General features: G+C 44.4%; 1 protein-coding gene across 3 annotated transcripts in view; it reads right to left on the reverse strand.

Moving 5' to 3' along the window:
* Positions 1–22,294, reverse strand: part of LOC147441044 (callose synthase 3-like) — a 154,923-nt gene that overhangs the window by 103,271 nt on the left and 29,358 nt on the right. For all 3 annotated transcript variants that reach the window (XM_086482790.1, XM_086482788.1, XM_086482789.1), the window contains 6 exons: positions 22,207–22,267; positions 21,959–22,034; positions 21,707–21,756; positions 21,545–21,631; positions 20,883–21,095; positions 20,611–20,802 (listed from right to left, as the gene is read on the reverse strand). In XM_086482790.1, the coding sequence (XP_086338916.1) occupies positions 20,611–20,802; positions 20,883–21,095; positions 21,545–21,631; positions 21,707–21,756; positions 21,959–22,034; positions 22,207–22,267 (679 nt within the window). The remainder of the gene's footprint in view (positions 1–20,610; positions 20,803–20,882; positions 21,096–21,544; positions 21,632–21,706; positions 21,757–21,958; positions 22,035–22,206; positions 22,268–22,294) is intronic.

Consider the following 22,294-nt stretch of genomic DNA (forward strand, 5'->3'; position numbering starts at 1 on the left):
GACTCTTTTTGCGGCCTTAGAGACAAAGGTAATGTGGACGAAGAGGTAAAAGAACTCATGGCTTTGATGGGGGTTCATGAGCCGATGTACTCAAGAGCATGGAGAGTAGGCAACAAGAAAAATGGGAGCAAGGAGGAAACCTCGAAAGAAAGGGCACTCATCCTTTGTTTTCCCTCCATGGAAGCAAAGGACTTTTTGAAGAAGAGACCAACTCTTAAGAAAACGGACATCTTTCTCGAGGATGATCTTACCCTCTCACAAATCGCTCATATGCAGGAGGTAATGCCAGAGATTAGAGCGGCAAGGGAAAAAGATAAGATTGCTTTTTACCGAGATGGAAGAGTGGTGATATTGGAGCCACGCCCCACATGACGGTGTGAGACCTATGGGACCACACTCAAAGTTGCTACCTGGAATTGTAATGGATCTATGCATCTTGATGTGGGTGCTTTTGAGGAAAGTTTTAGTGGTAGAGACATCATCTCCTACTCTGAGACGCATCACGCCCCTGGGCAAACTATGGCTCACGTTAGTGGATACAAATGGGAGACCGCTTGTACACAGGAGACACGATCAGAGCACAGAGGACGGGGCTCAGGAGGAGTGGCAGTGTTATTCAGGGAGGAGTTGCAACCATCGATGCATAAAGCCCGCAAGGACGAGCAAGCTAGATACATGTGGGTGAGACTGGGAGCAACGACAAACACATATCTTTACATTGCTATTTGCTACTTTCCCCCGAGTACGTCAGTGTATGCACCACCCAGAGGACGCTCCCCCTTTTCTATTATGGACGATTACATCTAGGAGTTCTCTAGAGATGGTGACGATTTCAGGGGACTTCAATGCTAGGACTACCCATCATCAGACAGTTTTTTATGATACTTCAGAGGAGATGCTGAGAGAGCTGGATGTTACAGAGACGGGCCTATCGAGACTATCACAGGATGGGGAACATACTGAATATGGATGACACTTGATAGACATGGGGACCGCATATGGATTGATCATTTTGAATGGCCTACAACGATTTCCTGATGCAGGGGGTTTTACATGCTTTCCACACAGACATGGAGCCTACACAATGGATTATGTCATGGCACAACCGAGCCTCATCTCTAGTATCCAGGATCTCACGGTTGGACCTAGATCTATTGGTGTGTCAGTGGACAGTGCTCTTATGTCGCTGACCATCTCTTTCCAGTTCAGTGTAGCACATAGGCCACAAGCAACAGCCCCCACCCGCTACACTCTCACGCGGGCGACAAACGGTGTATTCATAGATGGGATCTACAGACGCCTGTGTACAGAAGATTCAAGAGCCATGGCGACCTTTGGAGGAGCTTACTACTATACTGACACAGACATTACATGATGCAGCAACAGAGGCATATCCACACACCCAGCTTGAGCAGAGACGTCGTTCTAGGAGCATGCCCCAGAACAGCTGGTATGATGAGGAATGTAGCGAGACTAGAGCTAAACTTCAAAAGGAGGTGTTTTTGAAGGCAAGGATGAGGCTCCTTGCTGTGAACGAGAGAGAGAGAGAGAGAGAGAGAGAGAGAGAGAGAGGTCTATGCATACGGCAAAAACCCAGTCAGCACGCTATCTTCGATCCTTTGTTATTTATGTTAGGGTACATAATAAAGTTGGACCATTTAAATGGCCCAACGGGTGGTTCCCACCCCCACTATAAGTGAGTAAAAATAATGTATACAAGGAGGCCAAGGAGGGCCTTTAGACCCAACAACCTCCCACTTAAAGGCTCGATGTGGTACCTTTAAGTAACTCCCACCAAGTGTAAGCAATGTTGATGTTGTGTTTTAGGAAGACACTTAGTGAGAACATCTGCAGGGTTATCATGTGTCCGATCGGCCATCATCCAAGACCTGTCATATAAAATGGTACCGCACATCAATGTGTTTGGTACGAGCATGAAACATGGCATTTTTAGCCAGGCATAAAGCACTCCGACTATCACAACCAAGTATTGGAGCATATGCAGGAAGACCAAAATCTCTGACCAACCTGCCAAGCCAAATAGCTTCTTTAGAAGCCTCTGTGGCTGAAATATATTCAGCCTCTGTAGTGCTCAGTGCCACAATCTTTTGTAATTTTGAACACCATGAGATAGCACCTCTAGCAAGTGTGAATACATATCCACTAGTAGACTTTCTAGTGTCAAGATCGCCTGCCATGTCCAAATCATAGAAACCCCGCAGTGATCGTGTACCCTTTCCATAACATATACATGTGTCTTATGTACCTTTTAAGTACCCGAAAATGCCTTTCACTGCCTCCCTATGTGATTTGCCAGGATTAGACATAAACCTGCTAACAACTCCCACTGCATAAGCAATGTCTGATCGTGTAGCAACCATGGCATACATCAATGAACCACAAGCTGAAGCATAAGGAATGCCTTTCGTAGCATGGGCAGCTACATCATCTTTTGGGCAATCAAGCTTGCTAAGCTTTGTGTGCGGAGGTAAAGGCACACCAAGAGGCTTAGCATCAGACATATTAAATCTCTCAAGCACTTTCTTGATGTACTTGTCTTGAGAAAGGGATAGAAGACGCTTCTTTCTACCCCTCGTAATACGCATACCCAAAATATGTTCAGCTGCACCCAAATCTTTCATTGAGAATGCTGAATTCAACTCCCTTTTCAAAGCATTCAAAGTCTCCTTATGCTTGCCAGCAATCAACATGTCATCCACATATAGGACTAGCACAATAAGACTACCATCTGGAGCCTTTTTAGTGTAAAGGCACTGATCTGCATGGCTGCGTTTGAATCCATGGTTGAGCATAAAAGTATCAAACTTCTTGTACCACTGTCTAGTGGATTGTTTCAACCCATACAAGCTACGTTTCAATTTGCATACCAAATGCTCTTTCCCTAGGATGACAAAGCCCTCAGGCTGCTGCATATACAGCTCCTCATCCAAGTCACCATGTAAGAAAGAAGTGATCACATCCATTTGATCCAGCTTCAAATCCAAGATAGCACGTAAAGCAAACAGCACACGGAGAGTAGACATCTTCACCACAGGTGAAAAAATCTCCTGGAAATCAATGCCTTCCTTCTGTGCATAACCCTTAGCAACCAGACGTGCTTTGTACTTGGCTTTGTCATCAACACATTTGACCTTATAAACCCACTTGTTCGGAATAGCCTTCCTTCCTTTGGACAAAGGCACAAGCTCCCATGTATTATTTGCATACAGTGATTGCATCTCAGATTTCATAGCAAGCTTCCACTTACTCTTATCTTCACAGGACTGTGCCTCCCTCATCAGTCAACCAAAGATGGCTGAAACCTCTCCGGTTGACGTCTCTGATGCATAGACCTCCTCACCCAATGATCTCTGTTTACTGGTAATGGGTCTAACATTAACCCCATCAATTAGAGGCTGATTTTCAGCATTTATACCCTGCTCTAATTGATTTTCAGGCTGCTGTAACTGATTTTCAGCACGCTGATTTTGACCCTGCGAGAGATTAGCTGTAGACAGCATGCACCGAATCTTCTCACATAGCGTGCGATTCATACGCTCAACCACACCATTTGAAGATGGATTATAAGGGGCAATGAGCTCCCTTTTAATCCCATTCTCACCACAAAAAACATTAAAGTCCTTAGAAACATACTCCCCTCCATTATCTGTACGTATGCATTTAAGTTTCAAACCCTTTTGAGTACAAACAAAGGCATAGAACTTTTTAAATGCATTTAAAACCTCACTCTTATCCTTAAGCAAATAAACCCATATTTACGTGAACAAACGTCAATGAAAGACACAAAGTAACGAGAACCACCGTGAGTTTTTATTGGCGTTGTGCATACATCAGAATGTACGAGATCCAAAATACTAGCCTTTTTAGAGGCTCCATGAGAGTAAGAAGCTTTTACATGCTTCCCAAGTACACAATCATCACAAAAATCAAGTTTAGAGCCTTTTACATCAATCCTATCAAGGGAGGAAAGAGTCTACAATCCCTTATGGCTCATATGTCCAAGACGCTTATGCCAAAGCTCCATGTGTGACTACACTTCTGCAATTGCGACAAAACGTCCAAGTAATGCCTTGCAATGCAGATAGTATAAAGTACCCTTCTTACTGCCTCTAGTAATAAGCATAGATCCCTTTTGGATCTTCCACATGCCACCACCAAATGTAGTGAAGAAGCCTCTGTTGTCCAATTGCCCAACTGAAAGAAAACTCTTCTTGATACCAGGCACATACCTAATATCATGAAGAGTGAGTTCCTGGCCATTATCAAGTGCCAGGTATATTGTGCCAACTCCCTCAATGTCATAAGCATAGTTATTGCCCAAATACACTTTTCCAAGGTTTCTTGCAGTGTATGAGGCAAAACACTCCGAAGAGAGGGTTACATGAAAAGAGACACCACTATCAACAATCCAGGATTGTGACAGGCCATCATGAGTAGAAAGCAAAGCATCTATCACATCATGCTTAGTGATATGCATATCCTCAACAGTCATGACATGTGGATCTGAAGATGCAACCCAAAAATCACTAGTGTCTTCATTTTCATCAATCTCTTTAATGACAACACTAGAGATCACATTTGCCTTTTCAAGCTCATTGTCTTTAGCGGTAGAGCTGCCCTCTTTTATCATTTTTCTTGCCTTTTGCATTCATTTGCTTCTTGCACTCCTACTCTTTCTTAAAGAACCTACAAAAATCGGGCTTTTTATGCCTCTTTCTTCCGCATTGATAGCAAGTGATGTCTTGCTGTTTTTCCTTGCTTTTGTTGCGATTTCTTTGCTTATTTGCAACATTTTGCCTTTTATCATTGCGTCCAACGGACATTATAGGCTGATCCACTACCACTCCCACTTGACTTGCGTCTGATCTCCTCATTGAGAATAGAACCACGCACACCATCATAGGTCAAGTTGGAGTTGTTACTCAAAGAAACAACCAATGCTTCCCAAGACTCTGACAATGTCATAAGTAGAAAGATAGCCTTGAGCTTTTCATCCTCAAAAGCCTGCAAACCTCAGTCACTCAACTGACTCAAAATTCCAGCAAAGGCATTTAAATGATCAGAGACAGATTTGGACTCATCAAGCACTAAGCTTACAAGCTTCCTCATGAGATGAACCTGATTTACAGGAGTCGTATTCTCATAAGTAGCTTTAAGCTTATCCCACACAGCCACAGCTGTGTCAAGCCCCTTGATATCAACAAGAATATCATCACTCACAGCCATCTTAATGCAAGTAATGGCTTTCCTGTTAAGCTTAGTCCAATCTGCATCTGACATACCCTCTGGCTTATTTTCAGCCAATGCATCATCGCACTCTTTCAAGAAAAGAATGCCCTGTATGCGATCCTTCCACAATTGCGATCCTTCCACAATTCAAAACCTGTACCATCAAACCTACGGATCTCAAAGAGGCTCTTAGAGTCCAAAGATAATGAAGTGTCAACCATGATGAGACAAAACAAAAACTGATAATTTTCAGCCAAGAAGTACAAGCACTGTACCGCAAGAGCAAATACAAGTAAACACTGTAGAAGTGTCTGCAAGAACAACTATAATGCTCTTTAAAAGTAAAATTTTCAGCAAAAAGACATATTGAGCATGTCAAACTTAACGCATAGAGCAACCTCGCATCCAATATACATCACCAAATGCATTTGCAATGACCCCAATGTTGTACATGCCACAGTTTCACTGCATAAAGTACATTTGGCAATACACATAAGAGGTGAAAGTTGCTCAAATGATTGAACAAACACTTGTAGGCTCCACAAGCCTCAATCTCTCTGCTCAAATTGACCACAAATGTAAGTACATAAGTGAAATTTTGCTGAATTTTCAAAAAAAACAACAAAAGACCCAAATTCTCACTGCTCAATTCTCCACTGTAATTTCGTCACCTGCACCTGTAAACAGTGAACTTGATTGTTTTTGCTGAAATTAGCAAAAGCCCCGAATTTTGTTGCGAAAAATTGCTGAAATTTGACAATTTTCAGCAAAGAAGCAAAAGCTCCGATTCCAAACATAAAATTGAGTTCCCCAAAGTGCCCGGTGTTAACCTGCAAACCTGTTCTTGCTGTTTATACACCGTACTTGGAGAAGAGAGAGAAAGCTCCTGCGCTGCTGTTTCTAGAGAGACAAAATCTGCACAGGAGAGAGAAAATGCTACCTACGTGAGAGGGAATCGCCCAAGGCACGTAGCCTTGCTCTGATACCAGTTTGAAGGCAAGGATGAGGCTCCTTGCTGTGAACGAGTGAGAGAGAGAGAGAGAGAGAGAGAGAGAGAGAGAGAGAGAGAGAGAGAGAGAGCGAGGTCTATGAGTACGACAAAAACCCAGCCAGCACGCTATCTTGGATCCTTTGTTATTTATGTTAGGGTACATTATAAAGTTGGACCATTTAAATGGCCCAAGGGGTGGTTCCCACCCCCACTATAAGTGAGTAAAAATAATGTACACAAGGAGGCCAAGGAGTGCCTTTAGACCCAACAGTTTTTGGGAGACATCACTCACAGACAGTCGAAGATTGACTGACCTCCTTGTATGTGTCATGCAGTGACCACCAGTCCAACCAAGCTTGGGGCAAGAAAACTTGTGACGGGTCTAGACTCCACCAGACCAGACAAGGTAAGTGACTAGACCCGACTGGACCAGGGACGAGACCAGGCACGAGGAGGACTAGACCAGGGTCGAGGAGGTCTAGACCAGAGACGAGGACAGGTTGGACCAGGGCGGGAGAGGACTAGACCAGTTGGACCAGGCGAGAGGGGACTAGACCAGTTGGACTAGGCGAGAGGAGAACAGTGCAAGGCAAGGTTGGCAAAGGTAGGCGAAGCTAGATAAACCTAACTAGCTTCAAGATTTGCACCTCACAAAGTGAGATTTCAGTTGAGGTCCCACCGTGATCGCCAAAGTGAGAGCACCTGTAGCGCGGATAATGTGTCGTGCTCTCTACAGTGAGGGTGTCCCCCAGTGCAATGTGCGTGACAATCTCACTCAATAAACAGAAACTCTCTCAACAGAATGAAATACAGAAACAATGGATAACAACAGAGACACAACAGTGGACCAGAACATGTGGACTCGACTAGCTCAAAGAACCATGTACAGACTCTGGCGTGGCAGCACACTCAGCTCCAGCCCAGGACTCACTGGTACAAATGGGGTGTCGAGACTCAGATGTGCAGGGATGGTGAAGCAGTGCTCTGTGTAAGACTCCTTGCTCTCTAGCACGATGCTGGACCAAAGGTGAAGAAGATAATCCGATGACCAACCGCTACCACTCCTATGTACCACCATAAAGAGCCACCCACGGCTCATAAATGTCAGCCATGTGGTGACCTGGCCACAAGGTCCACTAGACCACCGTCTGTACCCTGCCACGTGTCACTCCTAGGCCAGAGGGTCCAGAGGGTCCGTCCAGTGTGAACCAACCTGGACCAACTGTACTAACTGTGTCCTGTGAAAGTGACACTGTAGCCCGGCTACAGATACGCACATCTTCACAACAGCTACGGATCGAGACTGGGAGACACAGTGGAGTACCGACAGGCGCCAGGACATGCCTCCTGTGTGATATGGAGCCTGAGACAGAGTTGCACTACACATGCCACTGCCCCAACTACTACGAGATACGTGGCCGCTTCCGCTGCTTGTTCAAACAGGGCTTCGGACCACTCTCCAGAGACATGCGGTACGAGGATCAGAGATGCTTGGGTCTGTTTTTGCTCGAGCTCTGCAGACACAGAGAGAGCCTCATGAGGGAAGAGGCTAGCCAGTCTCAGAGACGGATCACAAACTTTTTTAGACCAGACACTGGACACCCGAAGGAGCTACCACCCCAGGACAGCTCGTCTCCTCACAACAGAGGCACACAGATCGACCAAGCGACAGAGTTAGGGAGATCCAAACGCCCACGACTGCGGAGGACTACACAGCATCGACGAAGGCTGCATCAAAGGATTCAGATCACTTTGGCCCGACAGGCACGACGCTCGATCAGGCTATTGACCATGGAGAAGATCAATGAGATCCGCCAGCAATCGATGCTAGATGTTTTGTGATTTAGCTATCCCATCCAGCTGCTTAGCTCACATCTAGCAGTCTAGGATTCCATAGTTTTTTTTTGTCATTTTCTGTTACTCTGACTTTGTATCAGATCCACCACATTGTAACTTTCTGGTCTCATAGGTCACTTTGGCCTTTTGAAGACGTTAATATAACATTTCATATCTCTCTCTCTCTCTCTCTCTCTCTCTCTCTCTCTCTCTCTCTCTCTCTCTCTCTCTCTCTCTCTCTCTCTCTCTCTCTCTCTCTCTCTCTCTCTCTCTCTCTCTCTCTCTCTCTATTCCGTAGTATTTATATTTTGTTATCTTAGTTTAATTTATTTTATTAATCTAACTTTCTGGTCTTATAGGTCACTTTGGCCTTTTGAAGACGTTAATATAACATTTCATTTTACTTCACTTCTCTCTCTCTCTCTCTCTCTCTCTCTCTCTCTCTCTCTCTCTCTCTCTCTCTCTCTCTCTCTCTCTCTCTCTCTCTCTCTCTCTCTCTCTCTCTATCCATCCATCCATCCATCCATCCATCCATCTATCTATAGATAGATAGAGAGAGAGAGAGAGCATCTTCTCCACCTCAAAGGAGATGGGGTCTTGTGATTCGACCCAGTTACATGGATACACATATACCTCATGGTTTGCGATGTGCTATTGGTCAGATACGCACATCCTCACATCAACTGGAGATTGAGGCTGGTAGATTCAGAGGGATACCAACAGACAACAGGATATGCCGCTTATGCCAGCTAGAGCCAGAGACAAAGCTACATTACATATGTCATTGCACACTCTATCTACTATGAGATTCGGGGCCGTTTCCACTGCTTATTCAAAGAGGGTTTCGGTCCTTTCTCTAGGGTCATGAGCTATGAGGATGAGAGATGTCTTGGGCTATGTCTACTTGCGTTACACAGATATAGACACTTTACTAGGGAGAGAGAGAGAGAGAGAGAGAGAGAGAGAGAGAGAGAGAGTCCCAGAGACAGATTACAGATTTCTTTTCACTAGATATGGGACAACCAGAGGAGCAGCCATCACTGCCGAGCTCGGCCCACAGTCATTCGACCACTACCGGCACTCTCATCGACTAAGCACTAGAGCTACGGAGATACAGACAGCCACGATTGAGAAGAGGGGCTACACAGCATCCACGGAGACTACAGCAGAGGATTTGAGCCATACTCTCTCGACATCCAGATTGCAGAAGAGAATGGATTCTAGTAGTAGTAGTAGTATTTTTCTTCTAGTCTTGTTGTACCCAGACATGGTATCATATTCACAATTTTGTAACAGTTTGGTCTCATAGGTCTTTTTTGGCCTTCTGAAGACGTTAATAACATTTCATTTCAATTCAATTCATCTCTCTCTCTCTCTCTCTCTCTCTCTCTCTCTCTCTCTCTCTCTCTCTCTCTCTCTCTCTCTCTCTCTTCCCCCCCCCAAGTGTGGTAGATTAGTTATGCCATTTCTCTCACTTGCGCACTTCACTTGCGCCACATGGACACGCTTCTGCCATAGTATACCATGAGTCTTAGCTTAGCACTGAGCCTGGGACCTTTGTGAGCCTCTAGTAGGACGTGCATGTCCAAGCCACTCACACTTGCATACCCTCTCTTGCACAAGAACAGTCATTTCATCATGCAGGCATTTTACCACGCAAACCACCTCTTATAAGTCATTTTATTAGAGGTGACTTTTGGAATTCTTTTTGTAAGTTTGTTGGAAAAGTAGGTAGGGCAAATTGCTAAAGATCTATAAAAGAAACCCATTGGGCAGTCAGTAGAAGCAGAAGCAGCAGGGACATAAGGAGGCAAGCACCCAACAATCAGGCAGCACCTCAGCAAGACCCCTAGCGTTTTTTCAAGAAGAAGAAGGTCCATATCAGCCTGGCGTTTTCAGTTTTCAGCCTTGATGTCGTCATCGTCGACACCATTGTCGTCATCGATATCGGTATTGTCATTGCAGTCCCTATCTTGACGACGACACCTTCATCATCGTCATCGCAGATCCCTATCTTGACGACGACACCTTCGTCATCGTCATCGCAGTCCCGGACACGAGAACGACACCATCATCGTCATCGTCAAAGTCACCATCGTCGTCGTCGTCGACATAGACCAGCAGTACCCGTCGTCGACAACATCATCTTCAACATAGAACCCGTCGTCGACATCACAATCTTTGACACATAACCGTCTTCGACACAGTACCATCGTCGACTTCACCATCATCGACAAAGACCCTTAGTACTTCGTCGTCGACTTCATCATCTTCGACATAGACCTCGTCGTCGACCTCCCCGTCTTCGACATAGAACCCGCAGTAAACGTCGTTGGCATCATCGTCCTCGACATAGAACCTCAATATCCCTTCAATACCTCAGTACCCAGTACCACAACATCAATACGCCTTAGCATCAGCATCTCAGCATCTAGCCATTGTAGTAGCATTTGTGCAAGAATAAAGAAAGTACTTGCTTTGGCAACAGAGCAAGGGGGCCCTTGAGGGTTGGGACCCGACATCCTTGTGTCGTCTCTTTTCTCTCTCTTGTCATCTCTCTTTCGTTCAGTTCAGTTCAATTCTTTCAAGTGAAGTAAAGTGTCCCTTGTATTTGTATGCGGAGTACTAGATCCGAGCAAAATCCTTCTTCTCTTCCGCTGCACCTGACATTGGTATCAGAGCTCTGTGCGTGCTTTGGCTTCGCGAACTCGAGGGAAGCACCATCAAGAACCTAAAGAACAACCTCAAGAACCTAGAACCCCAAGGAGCCCAAGAAGAACCATCGAGCCCAAGAACCCAAGGAACCTCTCCCAAATTGTTTTCCCTGAAGAATCTTTTGAGTCTCGACCATGGATTTACCAGATTCCATCTTCATTTCCAAGTCTTTGAAAGAAGATCGACATCGGTCACACGAGAACCCAGACCTTGAGTATCAAGATCTCCTAGCTTTGTATGCGGATATCGAAGGAGTTGGAGACAAGATCCCTAACCTCTTCTGCATTCGCATTCACATGTGGCGTCCATCCATTTCCCTTGTCATTGAACCTTTGGAAAGGACTCCGGAACCACACCACAGTCCATGAGCATCGGTAATGTTTTCACCACAGTCAGTGTTCGAGAAACAGCTCTTGCTACAGCAGGCAGAGTCAGCACTATCTGGTGTAGAGCCAAGGCTGATAGTCGGCAATCGTAGTAAGGCTGGACAGTGACCCTTACACCGTACGGTGTTTGCATCGCCAACAACAGTACCCACACCACCCAGAGCACCCGCAGTCCCTTCAGACCCTGGTTTCGGAGGAATTTGCATTGGTTTGTGCATCCACGGCATAAGAAGCATTCATCAGTCAAAATCAGAAGTACAAAAAGAAGTTCGGCAGTTGTGCCTCACTTTTAACAAGGGGATGTCAAGTGCGCACTTCACTTGCGTCATGTGGACACGCTTCTGCCATAGTCTAGCATGAATCTTAGCTTAGGACTGAGCCTGGCACCTTTGTGAGCCTCTAGTAGGACGTCCATGTCCAAGCCAGTCACACTTGCATACCCTCTCCTGCACAAGAACAGTCATTTCATCATGCAGGCATTTTACCGCGCGAACCACCTCTTATAAGTAATTTTATTAAAAGTGACTTTTGGAAATTTTTTTGTAAGTTTGTTGGAAAAGTAGGTAGAGCAAATTGCTAAAGATCTATAAAAGAAACCCATTGGGCAATTAGTAGAAGCAGAAGAAGCAGGGACATAAGGAGGCAGGTACCCAGCAATCAGGCAGCACCTCAACAGGAGCCCTAGTGTTTTCTCAAGAAGAAGAAGGCCCATGTCAGCCTGGCGTTTTCAGTTTTCAGCAGACAGCCCTACGTTTTCAGTTTTCAGCCTTGACGCCGTCATCGTTGACACCATCGTCGTCATCCACATCGTTATTGTCATCACAATCCCTATCTTGACGATGACACCTTCGTCATCGTCATCGTCATCGCAGATCTCTATCTTGACGCCGACATCTTCGTCATCGTGATCGCAGTCCCAGACTTGACGATGACACCATCATCATCATCATCAAAGTCACCATCAACGTCGACATAGACCAGCAATACCCGTCGTCGACATCATCGTCTTCGACATAGACCCCGTCGTCGACATCACCGTCTTCGACACAGAACCGTCTTCGACACAGTACCGTCGTCGACTTCACCGTCATTGACAAAGACCCTTAGTACCTCGTCGTCGACTCCATCATCTTCGACATAGAACCCGCAGTACCCGTCGTTGGCATCATCGTCTTTGACATAGAACCTCAATATCCCTTCAGTACCTCAGTACCCAGTACCACAACATCAATACGCCTTAGCATCAGTATCTCAGCATCCAGTCATTGTAGTAGCACTTGTGCAAGAATAAAGAAAGTACTTGCTCTGGCAACAGAGCAAGGGGACCCTTGAGGGTTGGGACCCGACATCCTTGTGTCGTCTCTTTTCTCTCTCTAGTCATCTCTCTTTCGTTCAGTTCAGTTCAGTTCTTTCAAGTGAAGTAAAGTGTCCCTTGTGTTTGTTTGCGGAGTACTAGATCCAAGCAAAATCCTTACTCTCTTCCGCTGCACCTGACATATTTCCCTCTTGAATAACAAGTCTTGAGTTGAACTCTCGTCGGATAGATCTTTTGAGTTCTCTTGAGATAGTTTCCCACGACGTTAAAAATTCTCTTTTGCTCGGGGGGGGAGGGGGGGATGTGGGTGTGGGTGTTAATAAAAAAGAGGAAAATGGTATAACCTTTCTGTCTCCCAAGTGTAGTAGATCGGTTATGCCATTTCCCTCTTGCATAACAAGTCTTGAGTTCAACTCTCGTCGGGTAGATCTTTGAGGTCTCTTGGGATACTTTCCCACGACATTAAAAATTCTCTTCCTCTTCTTCTTCTTCTTCTTCTCTCTCTCTCTCTCTCTCTCTCTCTCTCTCTCTCTCTCTCTCTCTCTCTCTCTTACTTAAAGTTCAATAATTTTGAAGTTTTTGTTCGTGTGTTGCTATAGATTTCTCGCTTGGAGTATCCAAGCATGTTACAGCTTGCACTTGGCTTGGAGTGTACCTTACTATGTGTAAGGTGTAGCGGAATGAATGTTGTATTTTCTCAAGATTAGTGATCTATATTTGCTCAAGGTTCTTTTTAGTTCTTAGGGAAGGAGAGAGCCTTCCGTCTTTATGGAGACTGCTATGATCACGAAGTGGATATTGTGCGTACAAGTGAATGAGACTGAGAGAAGGAGAGAAAAGAGATACGACACCCGAGAGGTTGTAAAACCCTCCTCCGAAGGCCCCACTCTCATCGGCGAGAGTGGTCTACTTTCATTGCACAAAGGTGTACAATGCGTATGCAATGGACTGATGCAAACGGGACTATGTCGATGAAGACGATGAAGACTTTAGGGCTGAAATCGATGGTTCTTTATCTGCTGTCCACAAAGGGGCAAGGGATGAGAATCCGTGCCACTTTTGGGGGCTGAAATGACTGGTTTTTTCCTGCTGATTTGTGGCTGAAAATGACTACTCTTGTCGGGGCTGATGTGATGATGAAAAACGCTGGTGTATCTCTCTTTAGGTTGCATTTTTAGGTTGATAACCTTGGCTGAAAAACGTTGGAACAGCACGTTCTCTAATAATAACAACGCTGGTCTGGAAGGGCTCCTAATGCTGAACAAAAACACTGGATGGTCTGGCTTGCTGGCGTTAGTGAATGGGCTGAACTGCTGCCTTTGGTGATGGAGGAAAAACGCCAACTACTGGATTATGCTGGCGATGGCTACTAGGAATGGAAATGCCAGGATCTGCTAGAAGAGGGTGATTCCAAAACGCTGATGGCTGCGGGTGAAGGGGCCTCACCAAGTAGGCTTCGAGAGGGTCTTGCTGAGAGAGGGAAGGAAACACCCGTTGCTTAGTAGCCTGTTGTGCTCCTTGGCTCATCGACCAATTTGTGCTAACTTGGGTTTGCTTATATATTAACTTACCCAATTTACCCTACTGAGTACCCAACAAAAGTCAATAAATAAGTCAAAAATATTAAATGTAGGGAAAAATAGGCTAAAGTCACTTGAAAAATCCCTAAACTGACTCTGATGGAATCTGATGGAAATGCTTATGCTTATGCGGTGTGCAGCCAGAGGATATGCATCTACACTAAGTGACTGGGCATGCACAGTCTACGAATAGACTCACAAAAGTGCCAGATCACTGCTAATCTAACTGACTTGACTGACGGGAACCCTACTATGATGTAGCTTGTCCACGGACACATAGGGTTGGATGTGTCACGTGACATCCCCTCCTTTTTAAAGTGGGGTACTGGTACCGAGCTGCATAGCTTCCTTGTAGTCTGCCAACAACTCTGGATAATCCTTGAAGAACTCTTCGTCTATCCACACCACTTTGTGGGTTCCTCAATCTTTGAACTTCAAAAAATATTGTCGTACTTGTTTCTTCGAACCATGGAGAACCGATGCAACAAGACTTGCTCCGGCTCCATGACTTCAGCTTCATCGATGATCTCCGGTTATTCTTCTTCCGAAACATCCTTTGGAGGTGTTCCCTGAAACACTTTCAACCAAGAAACATGGAAAACGTTGTGCATTGACCATGAGTTAAGCAACTTCAATTTCATTGAAACCTCATTAATCTTTTTGATGACTGGAAATGGACCATACATACGAAAAGATAACTTAAGACATTTCTTTCCAACTTACTTAAGACGTTGTTTTATGATTCGTAGATACACCCAATGTCCTTCCTTGATCGAGACCTCCTGACGATGCTTGTTAGCCTGTCTAGAATAAGATTCCTGAGCCTTGCTGAGTTGAAGCTTCACACTCTCAGAAATCTCATCCAATGACTGACTCTCAGCATTGGCATCAGGCATTTGACTGACCAATCTAGTCAAAAGTGACCGGAACGGATGGCCAAAAGCTGCCTCATACAAAGTTCGACTAATAGCAAAAGAGAAGGAATCATTTAGGATAGCCTGAACCAATGGGAGATCGAGCTCCCATTGAGACTGTTGATCCTGAACATAAGATTTCAACACATCAAAAGCCAACTGATTATAAATTTCGGTTTGACCATCTGACTGTGGATGAAAAGCGAATGAAAAATTCAACTTTGTGTGAAAAGAGTGCACGCCAAAAAATGGACGTAAACTTAACATCCCTCTCTGAAAACAATGGACTTTGGCAAACCACAGAGGGGGTTCCAATGTTTTATGAACAATCGTGCAACATCTTGTGCATTAATTGTGGCCTTGCTGCTTATCCCGAGGAGCTTTTACTTTTTGACATATAGTGCAATGTGTGACATAACTAAACACATCTTTTCGCATTTTAGGCCAATAGAAAAATCGTTCAATCTTTTCCAATGTGGTCTTCATATCCCTGTGCCCACCTGTGAGGGAATCATGTGCATCATGCAATATGGTTCGCCTGAGAGAGGACAACACACATAGACGCTGACGAAAAAATAACAATCCCTCACGAATGAGATAGTTGTTGGGCCCTTGGGAAGCAAGAGCCTGCAACCAATACTTACCAAACTCCGAATCTGCATACTGATTCTTCATGCTGTCAAAAGACTCACCCTGTATAGAAAATGTGGTTCTCGACTCAAGAGCCAAAATCTATCCTTTGCGACTCAACGCATCTGCAACAGGATTAGCTTTTCCAGGCACATACCTCCAAATTGCTCAAAAAATTGTGACCACCGCGCTTGGCGATCACTCCAATGTGCACTAGGCATAGACTGGAGCCACTTGAGGGCTTGATGATCTGTGCGCACTGTAAACTCTCTTCCATACAAAAAATGCTTTCAATGCTTAAGAGAGTGAATGACAGACAAAAGTTCTTTATCATAAACTGAATAATTCTTTTCCGCACTATTGAGCTTACGGCTAAGGAAAGCTACTGGGCAACCATGCTGCTGGAGCACAGCGCCTATGGCAACATTGCTCGCATCCGTCCATATCTCAAAGGGATCATCCCAAGAGGCAAGGATAAGACACGGTGCTTCTGTCACCGCAACCTTGAGAGCTGCGAAAGCCTCAATGGCTGCTTCGGGCAAGTCTACGCGCTGACGGCGAGTCTTTACCCCTTTCAAAACATCAATCATAGGTGCAGCAATGCGTGCAAAATTCTCTATGTGCGAGCTATATGCTTGACATAAACCCAGAAAAGATTGCACATCATATGCAGTTTTGGGCAAATCCCAATTACGAACCTGCTCCACCTTCGCGAGATCTAGCTTGACTCCTTCTGCAGAAATGATATAACCCAGATAAGTGACTTCAGTAAGAAAAAATTCAGACTTCTTAGCTGCAATGTACAACTGACACTCATCCAAACAAGTTAGTACCCTTTCAACATCTAATTCATGTTGGTCCCACGATGCAGAAAAAATGAGAATATCATCTAAGAAGATGAACACATATACTCCTACCATATCGTCGAAACGACCTACCATGAGACGATTAAACGTAAGCACAGCTCCTATCAATCCAAAAGGCATAACAATATACTCCCATTGCCCTTGCTCGGTGCGAAAGGCGGTCTTGAAAATGTCGCCTTTGAATACCCGTACCTGATGGTATCCACTTCTGAGATCGACCTTGTTGAAAACCTTTACCCCATTGAGCCTATCAAGGATATACTCAATGCGAGGCACCGGAAACTTGTTCTTGACGGTCATCTTGTTTAAAGCCCTGTAATCAACACACAAACGAAACGAACCATCTTTCTTGCGAGCAAACAAAATAGGGGCAGCAAAAGGATTTACACTCGGACGTATGAATCCTCTAGCCACCAACTCCGTGAGTTGTCGCTCTAACTCTTCCTCCTGTGACTTGTTCAAACGGTAGGGAGCCTTACTGACAGGCTGCGCTCCCTCCATAAGCTCGATGCGATGGTCCTCCGGCCGCTCGGGTGGAAGACGAGGTGGAAGATCATCCTACAAAAAGAGATGTTTAAATTTCGTAAACAACTCCGAATACTTACCTGGAGCCTGAATACTCTACGAAACTGGAGCAGCATAAATGAATGCCGCTTGCGCTCCTCGTCGTAATTCACGCTTAACCTGTACATGCGAGATGAGAGGCAAAGAATGCAAGCCCTCCTCAGCACGAATGATGAGGGGGAAATCAGTATCGGAATGTAAAGTGATCGTGTTAGCACCAAATTTAATGTGAGCATCAAGTTCACGAAACCATTTAATGCCTAAAATCATATCGCATCCTAAGAGAGGAGATATAAGAAATTTCCTACAAAAAGAAGCTTGTTGAACGGTAAAAAGCACATCAAGGCACTCCTTCGTGATGAGAGAGTCCATACCAGGAGCGAAGCCAGAAACCTCGAGAAGAGCTTTCTGACTAACCTCTAGGCGGGCTCTCTCAATGAGAAGGGGACTAATCACATCATGCATACTGCCTAGATCAAACAATATGATAAAACGCTGCCCTTTTACATGACAATAACACTTCAAGAGAGATTCATCAATGTGTGTGTCAGAGTCAAGAGAAGATGCAGGTTGTGTTGTGACAGTGCTTGTGGTAGTTGTGGGTGTCTTTGGTTCTTTAGGTGGGACTGTCTTAGGATAGGCCTTCTTTATGTGCCCCTTGACGTAACATTGAAAACATCTACCTTCTTTAGCATAAATCACTTGTTCTTTAGCCGTGATGTATCCTCCTATAATTCCTTGTGAAGCTTTTTCATCAGGGGTTAGCTTAAGTTTTGCAAGTGCTTTAGCTTTACCCTTAGATTCATTGTTAGAGTTCTTTTCCGAGGAATTAGAGGAGGAAGGGCTAGAAGAATTACCATTCTTTCCGTTCTTACCATTATGTGTGTTCTGAAAATTTTCCTTAGGCTTTCCTTTGTTGTGCTTCATCTCATGGGCGAGAGCAATTGCTACCGCTTTGTTGAGATCCATTGGATCGAGTACCTCGACATCATACTTGATATACTCGTCCAATCCGTAAAGAAATGCCTCCTTGCGCTTCGCATCCGATTTGCGTAATTGAGTGCCGAGCTGCAAAACACGATTAGAGAAAGACATAACCGGCATACCATTTTTCTTGAGAGCTCGCCAACCGTCCTTCAATCGTGCAAGATATTGAGGTCGCATAAACCGCGCCTTGAGGTTGTCTTGGAAATCAGCCAACTAAAAGAGAGGGACGTGAAATCGTCGGCTTCCTCTAGGTGCGCGGCTAGCTGTGCCTCTTGCCATGCCTAGTTGCATCCTGTCACGAGATGGGCACCACGTGCCAACGGAAATGAACAAACTGAACAGACTTTTAGCACTTTAACAACAATTGAACTGAAAGAGAGAGAGAGAGAGAGAGAGAGAGAGCACACACGACACGAAGTGGCGGGATTCCACCCCAGAGAGTATTGGCCCCAAACCTTGGTGCCCCTTTCGGTATTTCTTTATATTACTTGAACTCAATACAATGCCGATACTCGCGCTCTGCACCTTCACCCAAAAGAGTGTCAAAGACTGAGCCCTCGTTGGCCTATGAAAAGCAGTTTACATGGCAAGCTTCAAACTCAAAAGCATGTGGTCCAAAGGCAACTTGCCCAAAAGCTGTCAACACGAATTACGAAAATCCGTACACCTGCCACGTCAACAACGCAATTCACGAAAGTCCAAAGTCCGTACAGGCTACCACATCATCAGCGCAAATCATCGGTGTCCATACTGGCTGCCGTGTCATCATGTTTTTTACGTTGTGTGTGTGGGTCTAGCTTTATTTATGTCTTTGTGTCACTTGGGCCCCATCAGACGGGGTCTCCTAAGTTGGCGAGAACTCTTCTTTAGAATAGGCCACTCGGCAAGACTTTGCAAGATGGTAAAACTCCTTTTGTTGCTTCTTCTTCTTCTACTACTGCTTCTAGGGTTTTTGCCTCTGAGCCGGGATCTACAGGTTGGCTCCATTCTTTAATAGCTTGGCATGTCAGCAATTTGTGACATCCCGCCTTCTTGAAAGAAGATAATCGTTTGCGATTACAGCATATCTACAAAACAACTCAAGTTTGCTCAAAAATTTCCAAGGATCATTCCACGGGACATTCAGAGGGACAATCAATTTTCTCAATCCAAATCGGAGCTCTTGATTTCCTGGGTTGTTGGCTTCCCAGAGAATCTCATACAATAATGAGTCTCATTCCAGATCGGAACTCTTAATATCTTGGGTCGTTGACTTCCCAAACAGTATCTCATCCAATAAGGAGTCTCATTCCAATTCGGAACTCTTGATATCCTGGGTCGTTGACTTCCGAGAAGTATCTCATCCAAGAAGGAATATTCAGTGGTTGACACATCACAATGCAACACAAAATGCTCACGTATGCAAGTTACAAGAGATAGAAACATAAAGCCGTCGATGAACAATTCCCCCGCAAATAACCATCTAGGTCTGAGCCATGAGCTGTTCAACAACTCCCTCATCACTCCTCCCGCATAACCTAAAAAGGTCCGGGCCATGAGATATAGAGGCCTTTTATAACCAAACGCCCCCCAGACTGCACCTTGCGTTGTTTGGAGGTGCTGAGAGTAACCACTGCTCAGACTTCTTAATACTCCCCCCGCAAATAACCACGAGGGTCCGAGCCATGAGTATGAGCAAGCATTCTCAAACATCATTCTCACTACCCCGCCCGGGAGTAAAATCATCAATCATTGAAACCAGTATTAAAACCAAAGTCAAACAATTCAAATCGGCACCAACACAGGTTTAAAACAGCTACCATCCATTTCAAACAAATTCCAAACAGAATCACCAAAGAAGTTCTGAAACAGAACTCAAACTTAAAAAGAACCTTGACATCGATCGAGCTTGAAAAGTCAACTAACTTTCCATCCTGAAACCTGCACCAAAAATTAGGCTCAGGTTCCTTCCATAAGGTCGTAGCCGACCCACAGCATGGTCCATCAGCTCTTGGACAGACAGTGTTCCTCTGCCGGCGATGGTAGTCCCAAGACATAGCAATCACACCGGACCTCCAAGGTTATCAGCTCGAGAAGAGACACCTACTAAGAGATGTCGAGAAATTTCAAGTTATAATCTGCTAGGGTTTCCATGGCTTGCGGTTGATAAGTGTGACACAAGAATCAATATGCAGTAGCATAATCACCACCTCTGGGTGCATTGCTTGGCTCCTTGGTGATTTCCTTACTTGTAGAATGTTCTAATTCTTGGGAAGATGCGGTGACACAGAGGTGAAGGTATCATAGGAGAATGAGAAAGAATTGACGAAGAGAGGGAAGAAAATTGACAAGGTCTAGCCTTCCTTACGAGATCATTCAAGAGATAGAACCTCATGCTCATGCAATCAAAAGTAACTAGAGCCACAGTCTGGAAAAAGACATTCACGGTTGCGGAGGAATGTCCGTGTTGCACTAAAATGCCATGAAGCCTTTACTGGACAACTCACATAAATTCAGATGAATTTACAGCGTAATGAACGTTTGTTCTACTAACCACACAAAATATTCAAAGAAGTGTCTGATTATGGCGTACTCACCTTATTCACCAAAAGAAAGGCAGGCCATGGTACATAGTTGATATGTGGATTTGACATGTATGGGATGAGAAGAAGGTCCATTTCTGGATTGTTTATGTAATCCTCGTCACGAAGTGTCTTAATAACAGCATTCCAGAGTTGAGAGAACTTGGCAACTTCCAAGTGAGCATAAGAAATGTTTCCTTCAACATCCTAAAAAATTAAACAAGAATCCAAGAAGTCGAGGCAATATTCTAGCAAAATGTGAGAGGGCAAGCAAGGTTTATACTGACCATTTCGGTTGACTGATTCTTTTCATCAAAAGCCTTCTCTGAAATTTGATCATGCTGCTGATAAAGCTCGTCAAGAGGTCTGTATGATCTTTGAAGGGAGAACCCACGGCGACGCCTGCAAGGCGAATCTTCATTGATGGAAGATACCAAGTTTGTATTAAAAGCCCCAGATACGGATCTAAAGCGAGACTTGAGCATTTCAAGAGTCCGAATCTGTCACATTTCAGTAGTGCATTAAAAACACTTTGCCATTATGTAAAGATTTCCCTCAGTGTTTTTAGAATAATTTATGTAGCTGACTATTAATGATGCCTTATGGATACAATTTGTGCAAATGGAAAAGTTGCTTAGCTGAACATAAGATTTTATGTTTTGAGTTTAGAAACAAGGGCACGTCTGTGTCATGTGCAGATGTACACCCTATATGAAGAGGAATGTGTTCCTAGAATAATGAACATGTTTGACTTGATGTTCCCAAGAATAGAGGAAAGCTCAAGCACTATAATCATCAAACTTGAGGCCTTCATTAATGTGGACTAAGCTTGTTCCTTAATGATCCACATGTTTGATTTCATGTTCCAGCAAAAATGGAAAGGTCCTGCACTCTGCACCTAGCAATCATCAAACAAAGCTTTATTGTGAAGCCCGGAAAGGTTACTAACCTCACCGATTCGGGACAATGCTCCAATAACGCCACCAAATATTGTTAACCATACAGCATACCAAATTTGAATATCCATAAAATAAACCTACAGTTATCAGCATTCAAGTTTCAAGAAAGGGAAGAACCAGTAAAAATTCAGTAAATTTAAGCTACACATTACCAGAATCATGGGGGTCCAGATGGCAACAACTACACCCATCTGATACTGTCCTGCAAGATAATAACCATAGAAATCCATTTAATCTTTCCTTTTTTTTTTCCTGCCACAAGGAATAATCTCCTAGCGCAAGGTATCCTGCCGCTAAGGAGAAACAGTTCTAATCTCCATGTATGAGTTGCATGTTCAAAAGTGCAACATTAGTATTTTCACGTGAGGTTGACAACCTTTCAGTTTGAGAAACCTGAGAAATACCAGTAGGAAACATATTAACCCATCGATCTTTTTCTGCCTTCATTAGATCCTTTGTGGGCCCTACCAAGGGTTTGATCTACACCATCAGATATGCATTATCAGTGACATATGCTCGGTATGAAGTCATCATGTCATCACAAGCTTTAAAATTCACCCACAGAAGGGACAATTTTTTAAAGGATCTGACCAGTTTCACAGTCAAGTACAATCTAGCTATCCATAAAAAATTTAGGAGTGCCATCAGTTACCTCAACATAGTAACTGAAAAGAACCTTGCTGGCAAGAAGTAAAAGCCAGAAGAGAGTGTACCTGTGATCAGAACTACAGCAATAAGAT

This window comes from Adiantum capillus-veneris, chromosome 15 (genome assembly GCF_014529385.1).
Source record: "Adiantum capillus-veneris isolate H3 chromosome 15, ASM1452938v2, whole genome shotgun sequence".
NCBI classification, from domain to species: Eukaryota; Viridiplantae; Streptophyta; class Polypodiopsida; order Polypodiales; family Pteridaceae; genus Adiantum; species Adiantum capillus-veneris.